A 20,984-nucleotide genomic window follows, 5' to 3' on the forward strand; every position below is an offset into this window, starting at 1 on the left:
CACAAGTTAATTTTACTGTGCATCAAATAAAACAATGCAACATTGCTCATTACTTAGTTGCATTTGGGGGGTGCTTTTGTTTTGATGGTTCACTAGGAGTTAGGCACTGTCGTATGATATTGCTTGCTGCTTTGAGCCTATGGATCAGACTCCAACTGCGCTACTTGCATACGAGTGAGTTAAGACACATGACACTTACAGAGATAAAATTAGTCCACACAAGTTCGAATGCGAAATCAATAAACCTTTAATAAATAATAAAGTGTTGCTACAGCACATCTTTGTGTGACACCACCACACATTTAGAGGTGCACAACACACTAAATAAGCTATTTTCCCCTCTGTCACTATAGCGCTATTTGCTACGTGAGCAGGTTAGAGATTATACAACACAGAGATACTAAGCCCCTAGATATGACAGTTGCATACATTTCTGTCAGAATGTCGACTCAGTGAGCGTACAGCAAACAATCTCATTGGTAAATGAAGCTATAACCATGAAAAAAAAAATACCCCTAATTAAGGCATGATTTGTTATCGAGCTTTAAACTTTAGCTGTCATTTCCTCTAACTTCAGAAACCTTTCAGCGTTGAAATATGTGCTTAATTTGTGTCATTCACAGTGCGAGTTCGTTAACTGTGTGTGAGTAATAGACGTTCCTGAAAAAGAAATGGTATTCTATATGCAGGTTATGCTTTTCACCACCTGCCTGAAATCATTTTGCTCTACACACAGTGTGTCTCAATTCAGGAACCATCCCAAACCCTGTGTGTTAGCTTAATATCATCTTTACCATTACGTAATAAACTAATAGACTTCTGCCTATGACGTCTGCCATCTTAAATTAACATCAAACTCCTTACAGATTGCTTTTGGCTTCTATCTTGTTTTAGCCGTTGGATTCACCCTCTATTGATTGTGGTGTAATACCTACACACACCTTTAACCCCTTAAGGACCAAACTTCTGGAATAAAAGGGAATCATGACATGTCACACATGTCATGTGTCCTTAAGGGGTTAAATTTGTAAAATGACAAAATTAAAGGGACAGTCAAAACTATGTTTACTTTCTGGAAGCTCTAAGCCAGGCTTCCCCAAACTCCGGCCCTCCAGGTGTTGCTGAACTACAATTCCCATGATTCTCAGCCTATCTATTTCATTCATAGAATCATGGGAGTTGTAGTTCAGCAACATCTGGAGGGCCGCAGTTTGGGGAAGCCTGCTCTAAGCAAACATCCAGCGTTTGTTCTTTTAGGTTGTCACTGTTCAAAACAATTAGAAAGGCCAACTGCTGTCTACAATGGCATTGTTTATTTACATCACAACTGGATAGGCAGCAAGGATTAAACAGGACTATGTCTCCCATAAGAAGTTACTCCAAGCACCATAACCACATCAGTTGATTTGAATGTATGTGCAATGTTTAAGCATTATATTGCAGTTAATTACTGGAGATGTAACTCCATCACTGGAAACTTTTATTAGCCAACCCAGAAGAGTTCTGCAGGATCGCTGTGAGTGGAAAAGCAATGTAAAATGGTTTGCTCACTTCCCGGGAATAGGTGCCAGGGTAGCATTACAACCACTGCCGTTCGCTTAACCATTCTAATTACTAATTCTGTTAGTTTCCCTGTTTAATTATTTTCGGACCAATGTCTGTATTTTCCCTTTCATTCCTCACAATTTATCAATAAACCCCAATATGATGAGCTTTAAATCTGCTTTTTTTCCCCTTCAACATTTTTCATATACTGAAGTTGGAAAAGTCCAAACACGTTTCTGCTATAATTATACTTTTATTATACCTTCTTTTTATACAAGTGTCTGGCGAGTGCCATGTCCTTCCACCTGCAGCTCTGATGGAAATAGACACATATTTCCGGATCATTTCAGTAATGTCGCTGGACCCAGCACACGAACAGCTTGTGTGATGCCTCCGCTCCGGGTTATTAACATGACTGCTCAGAGAGCCCTATTAAAACAAAGCTTTTTCCATTGCTATAAAATGTGTGCATCATGTGATGGCTCACTCCAGAGTTTACAGAGGGAGCAGAGTTTAAGCGTCTGTGCTAAACCACCTGCCTGTATATTGCTAGTGAGAAAATGGATAATACTACCACCGTTCTCCTATTAAGAAAAAAGGAAAACAACAGGCAGCTTAATGTTTGTCTTCTAAAATCTCAAAATAAGATGGAGCAGACATTTTGGTTGTCTATATATCATTTATTATTTATATGGTTATTTTTGAGTCACTCACATATTTTAGTTTTCACTGCACCAAATGCTATATACAGTTGGTTAAAATGTCCCAGTGCTATCATAAGCTGATGAACTGATTCTGGCGCTTTCTGTAGGGCTGTTACATGCTTAGATCTGAAACTGTTTTTTTTTTTTTTTTTTTAAAGTGGTTACACCTTTAACAGGGCGCTCTAATACTCAAAACCACTACATCTTAAAGGGACACTATATTGTTAAGAATACAAAACTGTATTACCAACACTATAGTGCCCCATTCCTCACGTCCCTCAACCCTATTTTTTCCACTTACCTGATTTCAGCTCCAATGTCTATCACGGCCGTGTCAGGCTCCTCCTTCCACCGGTTTCACAGTGATTTGTGGACCTAATGCGCATACACACTGAGCGCCGCACGCACGTTAGGCCTTTTCAATAGGAGAGCATTGAGTCAATGCTTTCCTATGGAGTTTTTGAAGATGCTGAATGTGCTCCTGAAAGCGTCCAGCGTCGGTTCACAGAGTCAACTTTCGTATAACTACAGGATGCACCTCTAGTGGCTGTCTAGTAGACCAGTGCTCCCCAACCTTTTTATCGCTACGGACCGGTAAACGTTTGATAATTTTTCCGTGGCCCGCTTGCTTTGATTTAATAAGACAAAAAAAAAAACAGTCACATATATTAAAAAAAACACACAGACACATACATAGTCAGAAAATCACAAACACAGTCACATAAAGACATAGACTCAAAATTGTTGGTTCAGGGTCCCACACATACGCAGACTGAATGTATATAGCATGTTCATGTGAGAGTTAATAAAAATGAGGGCAGTGTTTGTTGGGCAGTGTGTGTAGTGTGTGTATGGGGGCAGTATTTGTGGGGCGGTGTGTGCAGTGTGTGTATGGGGGCAGTGTTTGTGGGGCAGTGTGTGTATGGGGGCAGTGTTTGTGGGTCAGTGTGTGCAGTGTGTGTATGGGGGCAGTGTTTGTGGGGCAATGTGTGTAGTGTGTGCATGGGGGCAGTGTTTGTGGGGCAGTGTGTGTAGTGTGTGCATGGGGGCAGTGTTTGTGGGGCGGTGTGTGCAGTGTGTGTATGGGGGCAGTGTTTGTGGGTCAGTGTGTGTATGGGGGCAGTGTTTGTGGGGCAGTGTGTGTAGTGTGTGTATGGGGGCAGTGTTTGTGGGGCAGTGTGTGTATGGTGGCAGTGTTTGTGGGGCAATGTGTGTAGTGTGTGCATGGGGGCAGTGTGTGTAGTGTGTGTATGGGGCAGTGTTTGTGTGGCAATGTGTGTAGTGTGTGCATGGGGGCAGTGTTTGTGGGGCAGTATGTGTAGTGTGTGTATGGGGCAGTGTTTGTGGGGCAGTGTATGTATGGGGGCAGTGTTTGTAGTGTGTGTATGGGGCAGTATTTGTGGGGCAATGTGTGTAGTGTGTGCATGGGGGCAGTGTTTGTGGGGCAGTGTGTGTAGTGTGTGCATGGGGGCAGTGTTTGTGGGGCAGTGTGTGTAGTGTGTTTGTGGGGTAGTGTGTGCATGGGGGCAGTGTGTGTATGGGGGGTAAGGAGGGTAGGGAGGCTTTTTCTTTTTTTAATGTTATTAAAATTAATATATTCATGTCCCCCCTCCCTTCTTACCTTTACTGGGAGGAGGGGGGGGGGCATTTCTTAGTCCCTGGTGGTCCGGTGGGGAATCCCTGGTGGTCCCAGTGGTGGTGAGATGAACTCTAGCCCAGTTACAGGGCTAGAGTTCACTCTTGCGAGATTTGGAGCGTTGCCGTGGTTACCGCGGCAACGCTCCAAATCTCGCGAGAGGAGGACCCGGAGGAGCTGCAGGTAAGTACTCCCGGGTACTCTCTCACTCCCTCCCCTGCCGGCTGGCAGCACAGTGCCTGCGGACCGGGGAGGGAGATCTCTGATCTCCCCTCCGGTCCGCAGGCACATTGCAGGGCTGGCACTTGGGCAATGCTAGCCCTGCATTAGCCGGCAGGGGAGAATCTCGAAGGGGGGGGGGGGCAATTGCCCCATTGTCCCCCCCCCCCCAGGATCCGGGCGGCCTGGTACCGTTTGATCCACGGACCGGTACCGGTCCGCGGCCCGGTGGTTGGGGAACACTGTAGTAGACCACCAGAGGCTCTCTAAACCCTGCAATGTAAAAATGGCAGTTTCTCTAAAACCGCAGTGTTTGTAGCTGCAGAGTTAAGGGGACAGGTTCAATAGGATGAAGGGTCTGGGTGCCTATGTAGTGATTTTGAATGAAAACCATTGTTGTAGAGAAGCATTGAATGCAATTATTTTAATGAGATATACGTGTAGCCCAAATTTGAAGGCCAAATACCTTACTAAACACACATAAATTTCTGTACATTGTCTCACTCTCCTATTCTCTTTCTTTTTCTCTCTATTCCTCTCTTTTTCTTTCTCTCCCCCCTCTCTCTTTTTCTTCCTCTGCAGTTCTGTGCAGCACACCTAGCAGCCCAGATGCAGGATTGATCCTGGTTTTCCTATATCACCAGAGCTCTTCATTTAGCCTGATCGATCCCCCCCTAATACAAGCTGTAAATATTTAGGCAGTGTAAATATTTCATGATATTGTTTTTCCAGCTCAAATAATGAAGCCCCAGGAAGGGTGAAACATCCGAAATGGTCTTATATTTAGTTATTAGATATAGTTTTTTTTTTCTTTTTCTCTGTATATCTGTTCTGCTGTACATAATTGGACTCGTGTAAGTTTTAGTTTGACTTCTGGATTGACAGGCACTCTCCATTACTGTAAACAGACAAATCTTCAGGTGGACCTCATGAGTTGTTAGTGAATAGCAAGTCAGTCTTGGCTTTTTCCAGTCTGTCTAACACGAGTTATAGTCTGAAAAAAAATCTTATTGAGGTTTACAAGTTCATTGACTGAAGAAATATAACTCCTATTATATACTGTATCCATATATACATTCACACATGATTATAAAAAAAGAATGCCAACATTGTGTTCGGGATAAATCAAAGGTAGTAAACTATCAGGGTTTATTGAGAATTCAAAGTGAATTTAAAATTATAGGCCAAAGTAGCTGAACGTGAAGCATAGCTGACTTAGAGATTTTTTCCTGTTCAGCTGTCTTGGCCTTAAATGTGAAATTCACTTTGAATTCTTACATAAGTAAATATCCCTATATGCGGTCAAAGGAATTGTTTAGGAATGTCTCCAGAACCTCATTATGGCTTTAAGTTGCCAAAATACAAACATAAACATTTTGTATTTATTATTATTTTTTTTATTTTTTTTATTCTTATTTTTATAATATGCACTGGAACATACATGTCCTGGCTTGCCTGAGATTGGTGGAAGCCTCATGGCCAGCAATTACTATTATTCGTGGCTGCTTTCCTTAGCATCGTTTCTGACATGCCAGCACAGGAGCTGTGGAAACAAAGCCGCACTGTCACCCCAACTCCTCTCCTGGTATATTATTAAAGGGATAGGAGCTAAATGAATTCAGCTGTAAATATCAGTTGGTCCCCGGGAATTTAACTTTTGTTCATTTTGTGCAGGTGAGGCATCTACGTCCTAATGCTGTCCTGAGTTTAAAGGTATGGCATTATATATACAGTGCATTCAGAAAGTATTTAGCATTTAACCCCTTAAGGACACATGACATGTGTGACATGTCATGATTCCCTTTTATTCCAGAAGTTTGGTCATTAAGGGGTTAAAAAAGTATTTTTTCTTCACATTTTTATGTTACAGCCGCATGCTTCAATTGTTTTAAATTATTTTATCAACATTAATTTACACTAAATGCCCCTTGAGAGAAAAAAAAAAGACTTTTTTTATTAAACTGAAAAAATCTTAACTATCACAAGTATTCAGACATTCAATGTATTGCTTAGTTCAAGCACCTTTCACAATGATTACAGCCTCAAGTATTTTTGGGTATGATGTTACAAACTTTGCACACCTGGATTCATGTAGTTTCTGCCACTCATCTCTTAATATCCTCTTAAGCTCTGTCAGGTCTGATGGGACCATCGGTGGACAATCATTTTCAGGTCTCTCCAGAGATGCTCAATTGAGTTCAAGTTCAATGCTCAGTTGGGTTCAAGTCTAGCTCTGGCTGGACCACTTAAAGACATTCTCTGAGCTGTCCCTTAGCTACTCTTGTATGCTTATTGTCCTGTTGGAAGGTACCATTGACCAAGTTTGAGATCCTGAACGCTCTGGACCAGGTTTTCAATAAGGATATATCTCTGTATTTTGTGGTGTTCAAATTTCCCTCAAACCTGAGCAATTTCCCAGTCTCTGGAGTGACCATTGGGTTCTTGGACACCTTTCACCAAGGCCCTTCTACCCCAATTGCTTGATTGTTCCAAACTTCTTCTATTTTTCAAATTATGAAGGCCACTGTGCTCTCGGGAACCTTCAGTGCAGCTGAATTTTTTTGTAGCCTTTCCCAGTTATCAGAGCAAAAGCCAAGCCACAAGATCAATGGAACTGCCTGATTGTGTCAAGGCACATATAATAATAATAATAATAATAATAATAATAACAAAATATTTAACAGTATGAAAGGCACATTGATTCAGGTTATTCTGGTTTCCAAGTACATCCTTGGGTTTTTACTTTTGCCCAACATGCAGGGGATGTTACTATTATCTAATTTAATAGTACTCATTTTATCTACCTTTGGAAGGATGAAGGGCTGAGTCAACCCTGCTGGGATTTTAATCTGCAACCCCCAAGGGTGGAACAGATTCTAATGATGATGCATTTTGCCAGTGATATAGCTCAGAGGGCTGATGCATCATCAGTAGAATCTGTTCCACCCTTGGGTTCACAGGTTCAAATCACAGCAGGGTTGACTCAGCCATTTATCCTTCCAAGGTAGATAAATGAGTACCATTAAATTGGGTAATAGTAACATCCCCTGGATGTTGGGCAAAAGTATTATCCCCAGGATATACTTGGAAACCACAGTAATCTGAAAGTACCTTTCCCGGATAATTACCTTGTTATTATTATTATTGGTGCCTTGACACAGTCAGGCAGTTCCTTTGACCTTGTGGCTTGGCTTTTGCTCTGAAATGCAATCGCAGCTATGAGACCTTATAGACTGCTTTTTCAAATTGTATCCGATCAATTGAATTTGCCAGAGGTGGACTTCAATCAAAGTGTAAAAACATCTCAAAGATCATCCAGAGAAATGGGATATGAGCTAAGTTTCAAGTGTCAGAGCAAATGGTCTGAGTACTTACGTTAATGTGATATTTCAATTTTTTTTCATTTTTTGGGTTGTAAATGTGGGCTGGGAATAGACGATGTGACAGTGCATCTTGTGGTCATTGGCATAATTTGTATGGCATGCTGAGAGTGCTGTGAACCTGCATTGTATGCACCAATTTATAGAATTGGCCTTAGAAGTGAATGTTGTACACCAGTATGAGAATTTACTGAAAACCGTAGGGAAATATTTAACTTTTTCATCTCAACGCAACTTTTTTTTCATTACTCGGCATAATGGATTGTTTTGACAACATATGTATAACATTATGTAAAAAGTTGCATGTTTTGTTAAAGGTACTTATACACACATAGGCTAGAAATCTGAAAAGTGGACATACTATTTTCTTGTGATATATGGCTGTTGCCCATCTTTATAAGAGAGAATTTAGCTTGGTCATTGTACTGGTGTGAAAACGGAATTACATTTAGGCAAAAAGTGCTATCCTACTTCGCTTTCAATTCAGATTAGAAACATTTATACATTTGCAATAAAAATCAGGTTAGCTCGTAAATATTTATCTATGGAAGTTTAATTTGTGAATGTACAAAAATGTGTCAACCATATAAAGAGTTATCACCCTGGACACCAATAGACGTCTGTCAACATTTAGCCCTTTGCACACAAAATAGCACCTGTTTTTCCTTGAAAAATCTCCCCCTTTATGTGTATGTACTGTATGTCTTAGTATGGTTTTTAGTATTTTGACATTTTTTTTCTTTGCTACTAATGCTGTAAAATATGAATGGAGTGATTTTCATGTTTAGTGGTTGTGTTTTTGCAATTGACCTTCCATATGACACTTTTTGTCTATGAGTCACTGGAGGAAGAAGGTATTTTCAACGTTTTATTCTAACTTTCCATTACCCATTCTAACACATGCTATCCACCATATCCTTACTCTGTTCTCTGAATCACATACTCTGTTGTGATTTTCCTATTTATAACTTTGTCCCCAAAGATTATGTTCCCGTGAGACGCTTGTCCTACGTAGGCAGCCGTCACCAGGGAGCTTAGCAGCACTGAGACCATTTTTTTTCCTTGGTTACAAAACTCTTTAATAGTCTTGTATTTTGATAGAATAATTCCCTGTGAGAGTCCTTTACTCTGCAAAGCCAGTTCTTTTTGGTAATGAAAATAAAATACATGTGTATTCTAAAATGATGTCTACGATAGGGCAATAACTTCTGAGCATGTTCTCCTCCTATGCCTGTCCTCCATCTGACCTGGTGTAACGTAGAGGGGATTGTGGGAGACCAGACTTAGTTGCAGGAAGCTTTGGAAAATGAAAGCACTTCACTGGGTCTGTCTGTCGCTTCTCTCAGGATGTCTGTCAGGATGTGGCTAGTTTCCGTGAGCCGACTTAAACTGGCAAGACGGAGACCGACATTTTGGCTTTGAAACGTTGCTTGGAAATGCTCTGCAGTAAGTAGCTTCTGTATTTGCAGACATATCTGGTTAACCTTTTGGGTTCCAGATGAATATTGTGTATAGATCGAACAAAGAACAATCTGAAATGTAATTAAATAATATAGTAATTGAGGCTGGAAGGAAAATATCATAATCCAATCATGTCCAATTGGAAGCATATCCCCCCTTGCTGCTGGAGAATTGTGAGATTAAATGGTTGCCAACCACCCTGCAATTAGCCACACTCCTATTCTTATTTGTAAAATGGGTTAAATGAAGCTTTAACAATTAACCATTAGAGGGGAAAAAACTTATTCTAATTATTCATATCATTTAAATCAAAAGAAATGATGTTCTTGCACATATAGAATGTCAGGTCACCCCCTGCATTTGTCCTGTAAAATGGATACACAGAAAGATATGCAAATGTGTGCGATGGTGAAATGATCCCAGTACCACTGTACATCTTAGCCTCGGTAACAGTTACTGGAGGGACAAACAGAGAATCTATATTCAACAGAAAGTGTATGCTTCCTCTTCAGGTTTTTGGACTGTAATAGGAAAGAACAGGGCACTTGGTGATGTTCAGAACATAAGTAGATTAGTGCTCAGTTATATATAGTTCTCTTCCTAAGGGAGTGGACTCTTGGGATAGAAGGGCTTGGATTAAGAGCCATTAGTGTGAATGGGCGGCACGCATGTTCTAAATGCAAGCAAAGGTATTCCATGTTTGTCGGCACATGCAATGTTATAGACAATGTCAAGGCATAGTGTGTAAATAGCATGATTATGAAAAACAGGCGTCATTCAGTTTTATTTTACCAAACATTTCTTAGATTTTTGGGATATAAGAGAATATTACGATAAATTTGCAGGCAGTAAGGATGGTTTATTGTGACAATAATCACTTTTGTTGCAAAGAATTGAAAAAAAATGCCCATGAATAGTGGGGACAGTTGTCAAAAACTGTTTATTATTATTATTATTTATTGTCTCTTTCTACAAAATTAAGTTTTGTTGTCACTGTTACTCGAAGGATCCAATGCTATGGAATTTGTTGGGTAAAAATGAATGTTAATAATAATTTAGAAAATAATGCTGTTTGCAATTTATTAAATTGAGTATAGTGGCGTGTAGTCCTATGTTATTGAATTTAAAAATAACACGTTTTCGATATTTTCTGTCAATAAAATGCAGCTGTAGTTCTTTTTAATTTCTACTCTGGATGTGGGAAGTGACAGAATTTGACATCTATGTTTGTATCATTCCCACTTTCTAAGGATGCTTTTCCCATTAACACCGGATCTGCAAAAAAATGCTTTCCATTGTGACTGATGGCTAATGGGAAATGTTAACAGAAACTCCGCCTTTAGTCAAGGATTGGCAATTACATGAGCTATAGTCCCCTACCTTGTCTTATATATATTTGTTTGATTGCATTGGAAAAGTAATGCAGCAGAAAAGAGATTTTCATGAATTAAAAAAAACCTCAAAATTGACAGTGGTGCTTTAAATGTCTGTAGCACACACTTCTGCATATCTATTCCAGTCCATTAACTATTAGATTAGCTTTTTGAGCATCTGAAACAATCAGAAGTTAGTATGTTACTAAATGTGACTATTTATATAATTTATTTATTTTTTGTTATGAGAAAGTGTTGTTGTGATGGTGTATTTATGCTATGAATGAATAAAATATAACTACCCCCTTAAATTTAAATAGTTATTTAAAACACTTAGACCTTAAATAATGTTAATATAATATACCGTTTGCCAGCTGAGTTATTTGTCTCATTTTATCTCTGGCATATTTTTCATGCTCTTATTATTTAAATAAACAATCAGTCTCCGAAAATGACATTACCATTGTATAGTCTCTGCAGTAGTGCTTGCCTTTGGGCTGTTAAGTTATTTTCTGTACCTTACACAAACAGACAAAGTGTTACTGTTAACAGTAACATAAATAAAATGGGTTGAAAAAAGCATGTTATTTGTGCAAGCAGTCTGCTAAAGTCCAATGGAAATATGCTAAGTTTAAATATAAACTGAACCTTTGTAAAGATTTTGACACCAACACCATCGGCATCCATCATGTTTTCAAAACAATCTTTTTCACTTAAATCAAAAGTTGCATGAGTGCTAAAGGGCTGTTTGAACAGGCTTATGATAGAACGTACAGTACTGTATTGTTAAAGATAACTAATATAGCTTGTCTATTCCTTAAAGGACCACTATATGGGTGCCAGATCCACCTAGGATTAACCCTTTCTGCTGTAAACATAACAGTTTCAGAGAAACTGCTATGTTTACTTAATGGGTTAATCCAGCCTTTAGTGGCTGTCTCATTGACAGGCGCTAGAGGCGCTTCCGCGCTTCTCACTGTGATTTTCACTGTGAGAAGAAGCCAGCGTCCATAGGAAAGCATTGAGAATTCTTTCCTATGGACTGACTGCGCGTGCGGCTCTTGCCGCGCATGCGCATTCAGCCGATGACGGGGAAAGGAGGAGGAGAGTTTCCAGCACCGAGGGAGCCCGGCGCTGGAGAAAGGTAAGTGTTTAACCCCTTCCTCTCCATCTATAGTGCCCTGTGGGTGGGGGCACCCTCAGGGCACTATAGTGCCAGGAAAATGAGTTTGTTTTCCTGGCACTATAGTGGTCCTTTAAGCAAACAGCTGATTTCTGTCTGGATTTCATTTCCTATTCAATTTTGCCGTATATTATTATTATTATTATTATTATTATTATTATCGCCATTTATATAGCGCCAACAGATTCCGTAGCGCTTTATGTACCTATATCAGGGGTAGGCAACCTTTTAGCAGCACTGTGCCGATATAGGATTGTGATGTCCCGTAGCGTGCCGATCCTATTTTTTTAAATTGAGGTGTGTATGCTGCTGTATTCTGCTTGTGTTATTTTTACTGTAATTGCTTTGTATCGTATTTGTGCATATATGAGCTATTATATTGTATATGTGCACAGGGCCGCCATCAGGGGGTGACAACCCACTTTCTTTCTCTGCACACATAGATAGCGAACATCGCTATCTATGTGTGCAGCCGCGGGCCCCCGGCTCCCTGTTACCGCAGAGGGGGCCCAGGCAGCACACAGCCTCTTCTCTTCTAATAACTCTCGTGAGACCCGGTTGCCAGGGCAACGCTCCGCGGGTCTCGCAAGAGTTATTGGAAGAGAGGAGAGAAGAGAAGAAGCTGTATGCTGCCTGGGCCCCCTCTGCGGTAACAGGGAGCCGGGGTCCCCCCACCGGACCACCAGGGATGGAATCTCCCCCCTCCCTGGACCCAGGCAAGCAGGGAGGGGGGAGAAACATTTAATTAAATTTAAAAAAATAAATAAAAAATGTATGTGAAAATGCCACATTCAGTCCTGCATCATTGTCAGCGGACAAGGCAGGGCGTGAGCTGGCCTGGGAGGTGGGGGGGGGAGAGGGGCAGACCTTGTGCTTTGTCAGGGGCCCCAAAATTTCTGATGCCAGCCCTGTATGTGCATTAGTAGTTTATCGTATCGTGTATGGTACATATGAATGTGGGCTGTGTATGAGGGCTGCTTGTGGAATCGTGTGTGGATGGATATGTCACATTGTGTTTTTGGTAGTGTGTGGGGGCTGTTTGGGGTATTGCATGTGAGAGGCTGAATGTGGGATTGTGTGCATGTATGTGGATTGTTAGTGGTGTTGCGTTAGTGGGGATTGTGTGTATGTTTGTGTGTGGGCTGTCCATAATATTTGTATCAGGGGAGGCTTAATCTGCAGGTCTGTGTATATCTAGCAGTGTGAGTGGCTTCCCTGGGTTCCAGTGGAGACCAGGCTGGCCAGGTACAGGTCAAGGACAGGAGCTGCAACAGCAGCTGCAGGCTGCTCTACTACAGTGTGGATTCCCATTCACAAGTGCTGGGAGGAACTGATCTGAGGTCACTTCCTCTACATTCTGCAATGCATAAATTGAGGATTTTCCTTCACCACCTTTTCGTATTAGCAGATATCTGAAGTTTCACTGAGACTCCTTATAGGCCAGAGCCTGTTTGGCTCTAGCAGCCTTGAGTGCCGTGGAAAGACACCTCGAGTGCCGTGCACGGCACTAGTGCCGTAGGTTGCCTACCCCTGACCTATATCATTCTTGAATTTTCCTACTCTGATCCCATACCACATCAGTTGGAAGACTATTCCTCATATCCACTACCCTTCTGTATACTCTATCCTTTCCTATTGTTACTTTTTTTCTGCTTTGAAAAAAACACCATAATGCCCAATTTAAGGGAAACATTTTTTTTAACTGTAGAACAATTATTCTCATATAATAGTTTTTTTTTGACAGTTTTGCTTTTTTTTGTCCTTTCACCTAATATTGCACTACAGTTCTCAAGTATGGGAATTGTAGTGCCACAAAAACTATTATCGAGGCTGGGCAAGTTGCATTCTTCATATAATAGTGCATATATATTTTTTTTTTTTCAAGATAGGGTATATTTTTCAATATTTCATCAGTGCAGGTGTAAGTGGTCTAAATTATCTCCCAATTTGCACAACACATAAATAGTAATTTTGTTACAAAAGTTGGCTGGGAAACAAATATGACTACACTGTGTAATGTTTACATTACTAACGTTAATCATTGGTGGGAGGGTGATTATTATACTCTAAAGCATTGGAAGGTGTTAACTCAAAGGGGGCGCTTGTCTAGATAGAGGGCATGTCAGAAGCATATACACCTATACACCATACTGTTGATGCAAGGAGACATGCCACCCCTCGAGGGCTTCCCATACAAAAAAAAAATGGATCTGGCCATGCTCTTTTTTGGGGAATTTTTGTATAGGCCCTCTAGAAGCAGAACTTTAGAGAAAAGGGACAGCTGATCAGGACTCTGATGTCAGGACTTTTACAGAGGGCTATGATTAATGTCCTGTTACTTTTTACATAGATGAAGCATACAGTGATATTACATAGGCATATGGTTTGGTTGTATATAAAATGAGGTTTAAAAAGAGACAAAAAAAACCCAAAACCCTCTCTAGGACAGGTCAGAACTGGAACTTTAAGAAGGGATTTGATTAAACAGTTATTCCAACCATAAACAGTGTTTCAATGAAACATGCTGACATTGGTCATCTGTCACCAGCTCTTTATCACTGTATATGTAGTGATTCCTAGTGAAAAGCTGTGCATACAGATTCCAAGCAACCATGACCACTTCAAATGACTGGAATGGTCAGGCTGCTTGGAGGAACACTTTAACCCCTACCCATGTCATGACGGACTTTAGAAAACTCAATATTGGCCCTAGTTTGATCTAGATTTTGGTGTTTGATCATGTATTACATGCATTGTCCACTGACCTCATAGCTGCTCTGTTCTTCCAGGACTTTTAAAACAAACTTTCCCACAGCTAAGGTTCAGAAAAGTCTCCAACTAACACCCCCTCCCCCGTCATTAAGTTCTGTCTTGGTACAGCTGCTCCTGTACCTTACTCTGTATGACATTGTTTGTACGATATCTCTGGTTGATTATACAATACTCCCCGCTGCTCTCCAACAGCAATAGCCTTGATTTCTGCTCGTCTATTATTACAGCAATTAGTCCATGTGCATGGAAGAGCTCGCTTCTTCACTCTGGCCAATTAGAGGTCCCGTCCATTGTGTTTCTCATGTAGAAATTCACATCCACTGGCCCTCGCTAATATAAACCTTAACCCCTTCTAAGCGTTAATTAGATATCCAAGCACGTTATAAGGACAGATATATATATATTTTTTAAATGGAGCTTTTTATTTTTACTGTAGTTATCTATCTTTCAATTTCTGCCAATACTCCTTGTGAGATGCTTATGTTATGGCTATCATTTAATTTTCTATGTTTGTATATTACATGCACCAGAATTTTGTTGGTGAACAAGGCACAGTATTTCTATAAATTTGCTACATTTTAAAGTACTACTACATAACTCTATCCCTCAGAAATACGAATGAATTGAAATTACTCATATAATGTATTCAGGGGTTTTAGGTGTATTCAAATAAAATCTAAAATTAATTGAAATATAATTAAAATAGAAGCCGTGGAAGCCACTAAAAGAAAAAGTCTCACGCATTTCGCTAATTCTTTTTTCCACATATGTAACATTAGAGAGACAAGCTACATTTAGGCTACTTACCTAGCCTGTGCTTTATGTATGCATGGACACTGTGTTACCTTTTAATATGTATTAAATAAAGTATTTAAGGTTTTATAAATAGTTTTTGGGGCTTTTTTCCACATTACTCCAGAAACACCACTGATCAGACATCTGCTAGAGGCACTTCCTGGTGACTAACCGATTTTGGTCACCTAACTGACAGAAGTAAATGGACAAGTTATGCATGTGGAAAATTTTGTTTAGGGAAAGTTTTGTAAGGAATACCTCAGGAATATATTGATATTTTTTTTTTTTGTAAATCTTTCTTTTATTAAGGCATATATGAGGGATACAGAACGAAAAGAAGGAGATGCAAAAGTAATACATATCTTTGGTGGTAAAACATTGAAAACATAGTTACATACATTTCCAGAGTGGTAATGCCTTATTTTTATTTTTATTGTATGAGTCGCTAGGTAGAGACGAGTTTTAAACAAGCTAGAAGAAGTTGCGGTACAGCGAGTAAAAGCTCTGCATTAGAGAGTATTATCATGTGGGGCGTCTGTAAGTGAGGCGATTTAAGTGAAGGCTTTCAACAGTGTAGTTTGTCGCTTCTGCACCCACAGATCCTCAATGAAATAATACTGAGGCAATGCTTATGTTAGTACAATAAATGTTATGTCAAGAGGCTAATTTGTTAAGCGAGCTAGCGCTGTGAGACATGTCCACTTGCCATTAGGGCAAAGCAGCATACATCCAAGGGTGCTCTAAACATGTTGGTTACGCTTATTATAGTCATTAGCCAATATTAATTACACGTTTGTTGAAGCGTAGGTAGGCTTAGTATCATTTAAGGTTATTTACATGCATGCTATGGTTGTCAGTCGGGCGATATACAGGAATGCCGCCTAATTTTAACTATGCAGACATGGGAAACTTAATGTCAGTTAGAGTAAGCCATTATCCATGCAGGGTGGACATTGTAAAGCTCAAGATATACATAAAGTCCACATTATAGGTAGAAAAATAAAAAAAGAGAAACAACAAAAAAAAAACCTGTATGTATACTACATTAAGTTCTCTGCGTTATGGCAAGTGGGTGCCCCAGTGTTGTACAGCTAGAATATGAATGAGTCCAGCTTTTTGCCATACTGGGACCTGGGAGAAATCGCTGGGTTGGGGAAACTTGGCAGATACGGTGTCGTGGGCCTCGTGGATCAGTCCTAATGGGGTACACAGCTCCTGGTTTGGTCGCTGGTCCCGGCCCGCTTCCTCAGCCGATCCCTTTGCGTAGTGTGACGGTGTGTGGAGCTGGCCGGATCCGCAGGGTGCCAGTGTGTCGCACGGATGTGAGGACCTCCGCCTGATCCCAGGCCTCATGTGGGGTCTGCATCCCGGTGCCACAAACTCGGATGTACTTGTAGGCCGAGTTTTTCCCTGTTGGGGCGCTACGGAGATCCCTGGTGGTTCTGCGCCGCCAGCGGCGGTTGGACCTCCGGCGGTGTGGACGATGCCGTGGAGGTAATCTCCCTTTGACCCTCAGGCCGGGTGTTAGGCCGGTGGTCTTTGCTGAGACAGGAGGGTGAGCGTAGCCCTGAGTAGGCCCACTGTTCCTCTGCTTCACTGGTTCTCCAGTCGGGTTCCTAGACGGTAGGAAGGGTCTCATGAGGAGCTGCTCCCATTTATCCCAGAACCGCTTAAATGCCAGGTCTAAGCTTGTGGGCGCTGGCCTCTTGAGTAAGGTTGCATCCGCCATGTTGCCGGGTCTGGAGTGTTCAGAACCCAGGCTTAAGTGGGTAGCTGCAGGTCGTTGGATCGAGAGTGTTGCCTTAGTAAGGACCGGGATAACCCCCGCCGGTCCGTAGGGGGGGGAGCGGGAGTTCAGGCTTAGTTTTGCTGTGTCCGTGGATGGCGGGAGAGCGGCCGTCTCTCCCACCGCCGCCATGCTTGTAGGCCGCAACATCAGGGGACTCTGGCCCGCTGCCGAAATCCACGTTTGTGGTGTCTAACGGCAGGTCTCGGGCTCCCCAGTCGAGTGGGTACCAGGTTGAGGTCAGTCGCGGCCTCCGCTTGTCGAGAATCGGCTTGAAATCGGATCAGCTACGGGAGCAGCAGCAACATGCGTCTGCTCCCTTCTGCGGTCAGGCCCCGCCCCCCATATATTGATATTTAGGTCAAATGAGCTCACCCTAAAATATAGCTGAATTAGAGAATTTTTCCAATTTAATTATTTTGACTAAACGTGAGATTAATTTGGCTATTCTGGCACTCCATGCTTTAGTGAATACATTTCTGAATTTGATTGTTAACACTTTACTTCTAGACTGATTAGTGAATAGTCCCCCAAAACTTAGAACTTCTTGGTTGGGGTCAGGGTTATTCATTACAGTGAGACTTTCAGGCAAGTAGCTGAACTGGAAGCAAAGCTGACTTAGAAACTTTTTTCCAATTTGGCTACTTGACCTCAAATTTGCAATTAACTTTAAATTCTCACTTAAGTGAATAACCCTATTAAACTAACAGATAAACCTTTGTTACAACTAGGCCGCTGCTGCTTTGGGAACATGGAACAGTTGTTGTTTGTCTTCATTAAGAACTGCACGTAAATGAAATTTGCAATCAGTGATTTGTTTTTAGTTTCGTTATTTTTTATTTTTTTATCTCTTAAACCTGTTTGAGAGTTAGTGCAATCTAAGTGTTCTTAAAGGGGCACTATAGTGTTATAAAGACACCGTTTAGATGGTTGGCTCCCCTTACTTCTTGTTAGAAATGTGATTTATTTATTTCCAGCGTTGATATAATCAGAATAGATGATTGTAGCCAATCACAATGCCATAGGAAAGCATTGGATTGGCTGAGATTGTTAATTCTGATGATCTCAGCCAAGGACAGAGCCAAACGCAGGGAAGGAGCCAAACGCCTGGTGGGACAGTGCCAAACGTAGCCCTGACCAATCAGCATCTCCTGATAGAGATGCATTGAATCAATGTATCTCTATGGAGAAAGTACAGCGTCTATGCTGAATGTTCGTGCTACACACTGTGATACTGACCCAGGAGGCAACTCTAGTGGCCGTCTGAGGAGAGGCCACTGGAGGTGTCCCTAGGCTGTAACGTACACACTACCTTTTCTCAGAAAAGGTAGTGTTTACAATTAAAATAACGGCAGTGACTGTCTGTACTCACCAGAACAACTACAATAAGCTGTAGTTGATCTGGTGAATATAGTGTCCCTTTACAAGTAAGCAAGAGTACTGGGTTGTTCTTCTTCTGTATGTTTTAATTGGTTTGTGGGTGACTTGTATGTTTGGAAAAAAAAAAGATCAAGATAATACACACAAAAATAACATCCTGAAAAAAACAAAACATTTATCTAAGTCCTACCTCTGGAATGCAGCATGCCAATAGAAGGGGGTGGGGGCATACCAAATGACAAATGCTGACACTTTTGTTGCCACTAGGTGCCTTGGTGGCCTAATTGATAGCAATGGTAAATAAAACATGTCTAATATTAATGTTTTTGTTTTTTCTTTCTATTTTTCAGTGGAAGATTCAGAAGACTTTGGCCTGAACTGGGAGTCTTCTCTGTGCCAAACAGGTATATTTCTAACTTTATATCTCCCAATACTCATGATTGACTAAAAATGTCCCTTGCATATTTTTTTATTTATAAATTTGTGTGTGTGTGTGTGTATATATATATATAAATATGTGTATCTCCTGCATTTTACAGAGTTTAGCTGCTTTGAGAATAAATGTGAATTGTCCCTGAGCTATACCAATGATAATGTGAGATGTGTGAGCTGTTTAATGGCCAGTTGCTTTCTAAAAGAAAAAAAGAAAAACAGTTGACATGGGCTGCCTTGTCTTACGTTCTAGAGTAGAGTGGGCCGCTTATTCCACAATCATTATCTTGTTTTATGGTGTCTTAAAGCCCCTAGCTTGAAAAAGATTGATACATTACATCTCATAATTCTGGCCATGGGCTGCCTTTATATCTTGCCGAGCAGCTAAATGTATAATGATAATTCAACACATCTTTTGAAAACAAGAACATTCCTCGAGTCTAAATCAACAACTGTTCTGTTTATCTGTCTAATGGCGGCTGCATAATTACCTTACTTTGCAAACAGAACACTACAAAACAATTTACCTGCAGCTTTGAGGACTGATTTAACACCCTTACAGCCATAACTTTTAAACGTAGCTTAGCAGGAATATAATAAACAGTCAATCTGCTGTATTTAGTTAATAATATGCTTCTGTCCTTAGTTCCATTTTATACTACAGTTCAGACGTAGGTGGTTGCAGATCATTGCTACTCAGATGGAGTTATTCACTGAAGTGAGAATTGGGAATGATTCACATGAAAATCGCACATTCTAGGCCGGTATACTTTATGTAAAAAAACATACAACGTTTGGAGTATTTTTGCTTTTTGGATTAAAATGTGCAATTTCCTTGTCTTTTTTAAAAAAGATCTTGAGCATCACGCAGTGACGTTTATTCAGCATACACCACGTATGGATTAAAAATGACATAGCTAAATTTAAAGGGACACTATAGTCACCTGAACAACTGCATCTTAATGAGGTTGTTCAGGTGAGAACTATAGCTCCCTGCAGCCTCTCTCATGTAAACACTGTATTTTCTCAGAAAATACAGTGTTGACATTGAAAGCTAGGAACACCTCCAGTTGCAGTCACTCAGAGTGAACCAGAGGGACTTCGGAGTTGATGGAGGCATAGTATGCCTCCATCCACTCAGATCTGCTGTCAGCAGAGCACAGGGCAACACTGTGCACAGCATCCTGTGATTCAGTGTCTCCGCCCTCTGCATGTAGACACTGAACTTTCCTCATAGAGATTCATTGTTCAATTCATCTCTATGAGGAGGAGATGCTGATTGGCCAGGGCTGTGTTTGAATCATGCTGGCTCTGCCCCTGATCTGCCTCTTTGTCAGCCTCAGCCAATCCTATGGGGAAGCACTGTGATTGGATCAGGCTACCACATGTCAGCAGACTGCTTGTTTTTCTGAGTCTAACAGCATGCAGATTTACAGCTTCAGGCTTGAATACAGTAATATTTTTACTATATTTATGGAGGCATGAGGGGCCCAGGGGGGCTAGATGGTGGTGTTAACACTATAGGGTCAGGAATACATGTTTGTGTTCCTGACCCTATAGTGATCCTTTAACCCCTTAAGGACACATGCATGTGTGACATGTCATGATTCCCTTTTATTCCAGAAGTTTGGTCCTTAAGGGGTTAAGCTAAAATAGACAACTTGTGCTACATTTTTGGGACAGAAACTTTTTCAAATAAGCTATTTCTGCCTGAATTTCACAATTTAGTTTTCTATGTTTTGGTCACTACAAGTCAGTGTTACAGTTTGCATAAACAAGCAAGTGCAAGATTGTTAGAAAAAATGGTCATATATGTCAAAATTCTTAATTTATTTAGAACTCTATTTATTTAGAACCAAAAAGTATATTTTGCCTTAAAATCTGCTATTCCCTTTGGCAGTTTTCCAAATTTCCCAGTTTATTGGATAAGCCCCCATGCAGAAAAGGGAGGATTATTCTATAAAGGGTAAATGTGCCAAATCGAAAGGTCGGGATCCGGAATTGGCATTTTCAGACTCAAACAAAAATGCTTGAAGCCAATACAGCTGTTTGTTTGGAATGAGCAAGCATGAAAACAGTGATTAAGGATCAAACGAGGTCAGATATTCCAGAACACGGGCTCAGGGATATGTCTGCTGCAGATTTGTTTTTCTGTTTTTATTACTTTTTTTTTTATTTTCCTTGCAATCTTTTAGCAAAGAAATATTTGCTACTCGATGCCTGTCTGAGAGACAATCCCCTCTGTGCAGAAGTTAACTGAGCATGTAAACTGAGCTCTTACTCTGTCTTGCGTGACCCCCATATAGAAGAAAAGAGAC

At 40.8% G+C, this 20,984-nt stretch overlaps 1 protein-coding gene across 1 annotated transcript in view; it reads left to right on the plus strand.

Annotated features, from left to right (window-relative positions):
• The window catches only part of ZNF423 (zinc finger protein 423), a 245,850-nt gene that overhangs the window by 15,878 nt on the left and 208,988 nt on the right, over window positions 1–20,984 (plus strand). Inside the window, exon 2 of the mRNA XM_063437907.1 lies at window positions 18,585–18,638. Within this exon, the coding sequence (XP_063293977.1) occupies window positions 18,585–18,638 (54 nt within the window). The remainder of the gene's footprint in view (window positions 1–18,584; window positions 18,639–20,984) is intronic.

The sequence above is a fragment of the Pelobates fuscus genome, chromosome 12, assembly GCF_036172605.1.
Source record: "Pelobates fuscus isolate aPelFus1 chromosome 12, aPelFus1.pri, whole genome shotgun sequence".
In the NCBI taxonomy this organism is placed as follows: domain Eukaryota; kingdom Metazoa; phylum Chordata; class Amphibia; order Anura; family Pelobatidae; genus Pelobates; species Pelobates fuscus.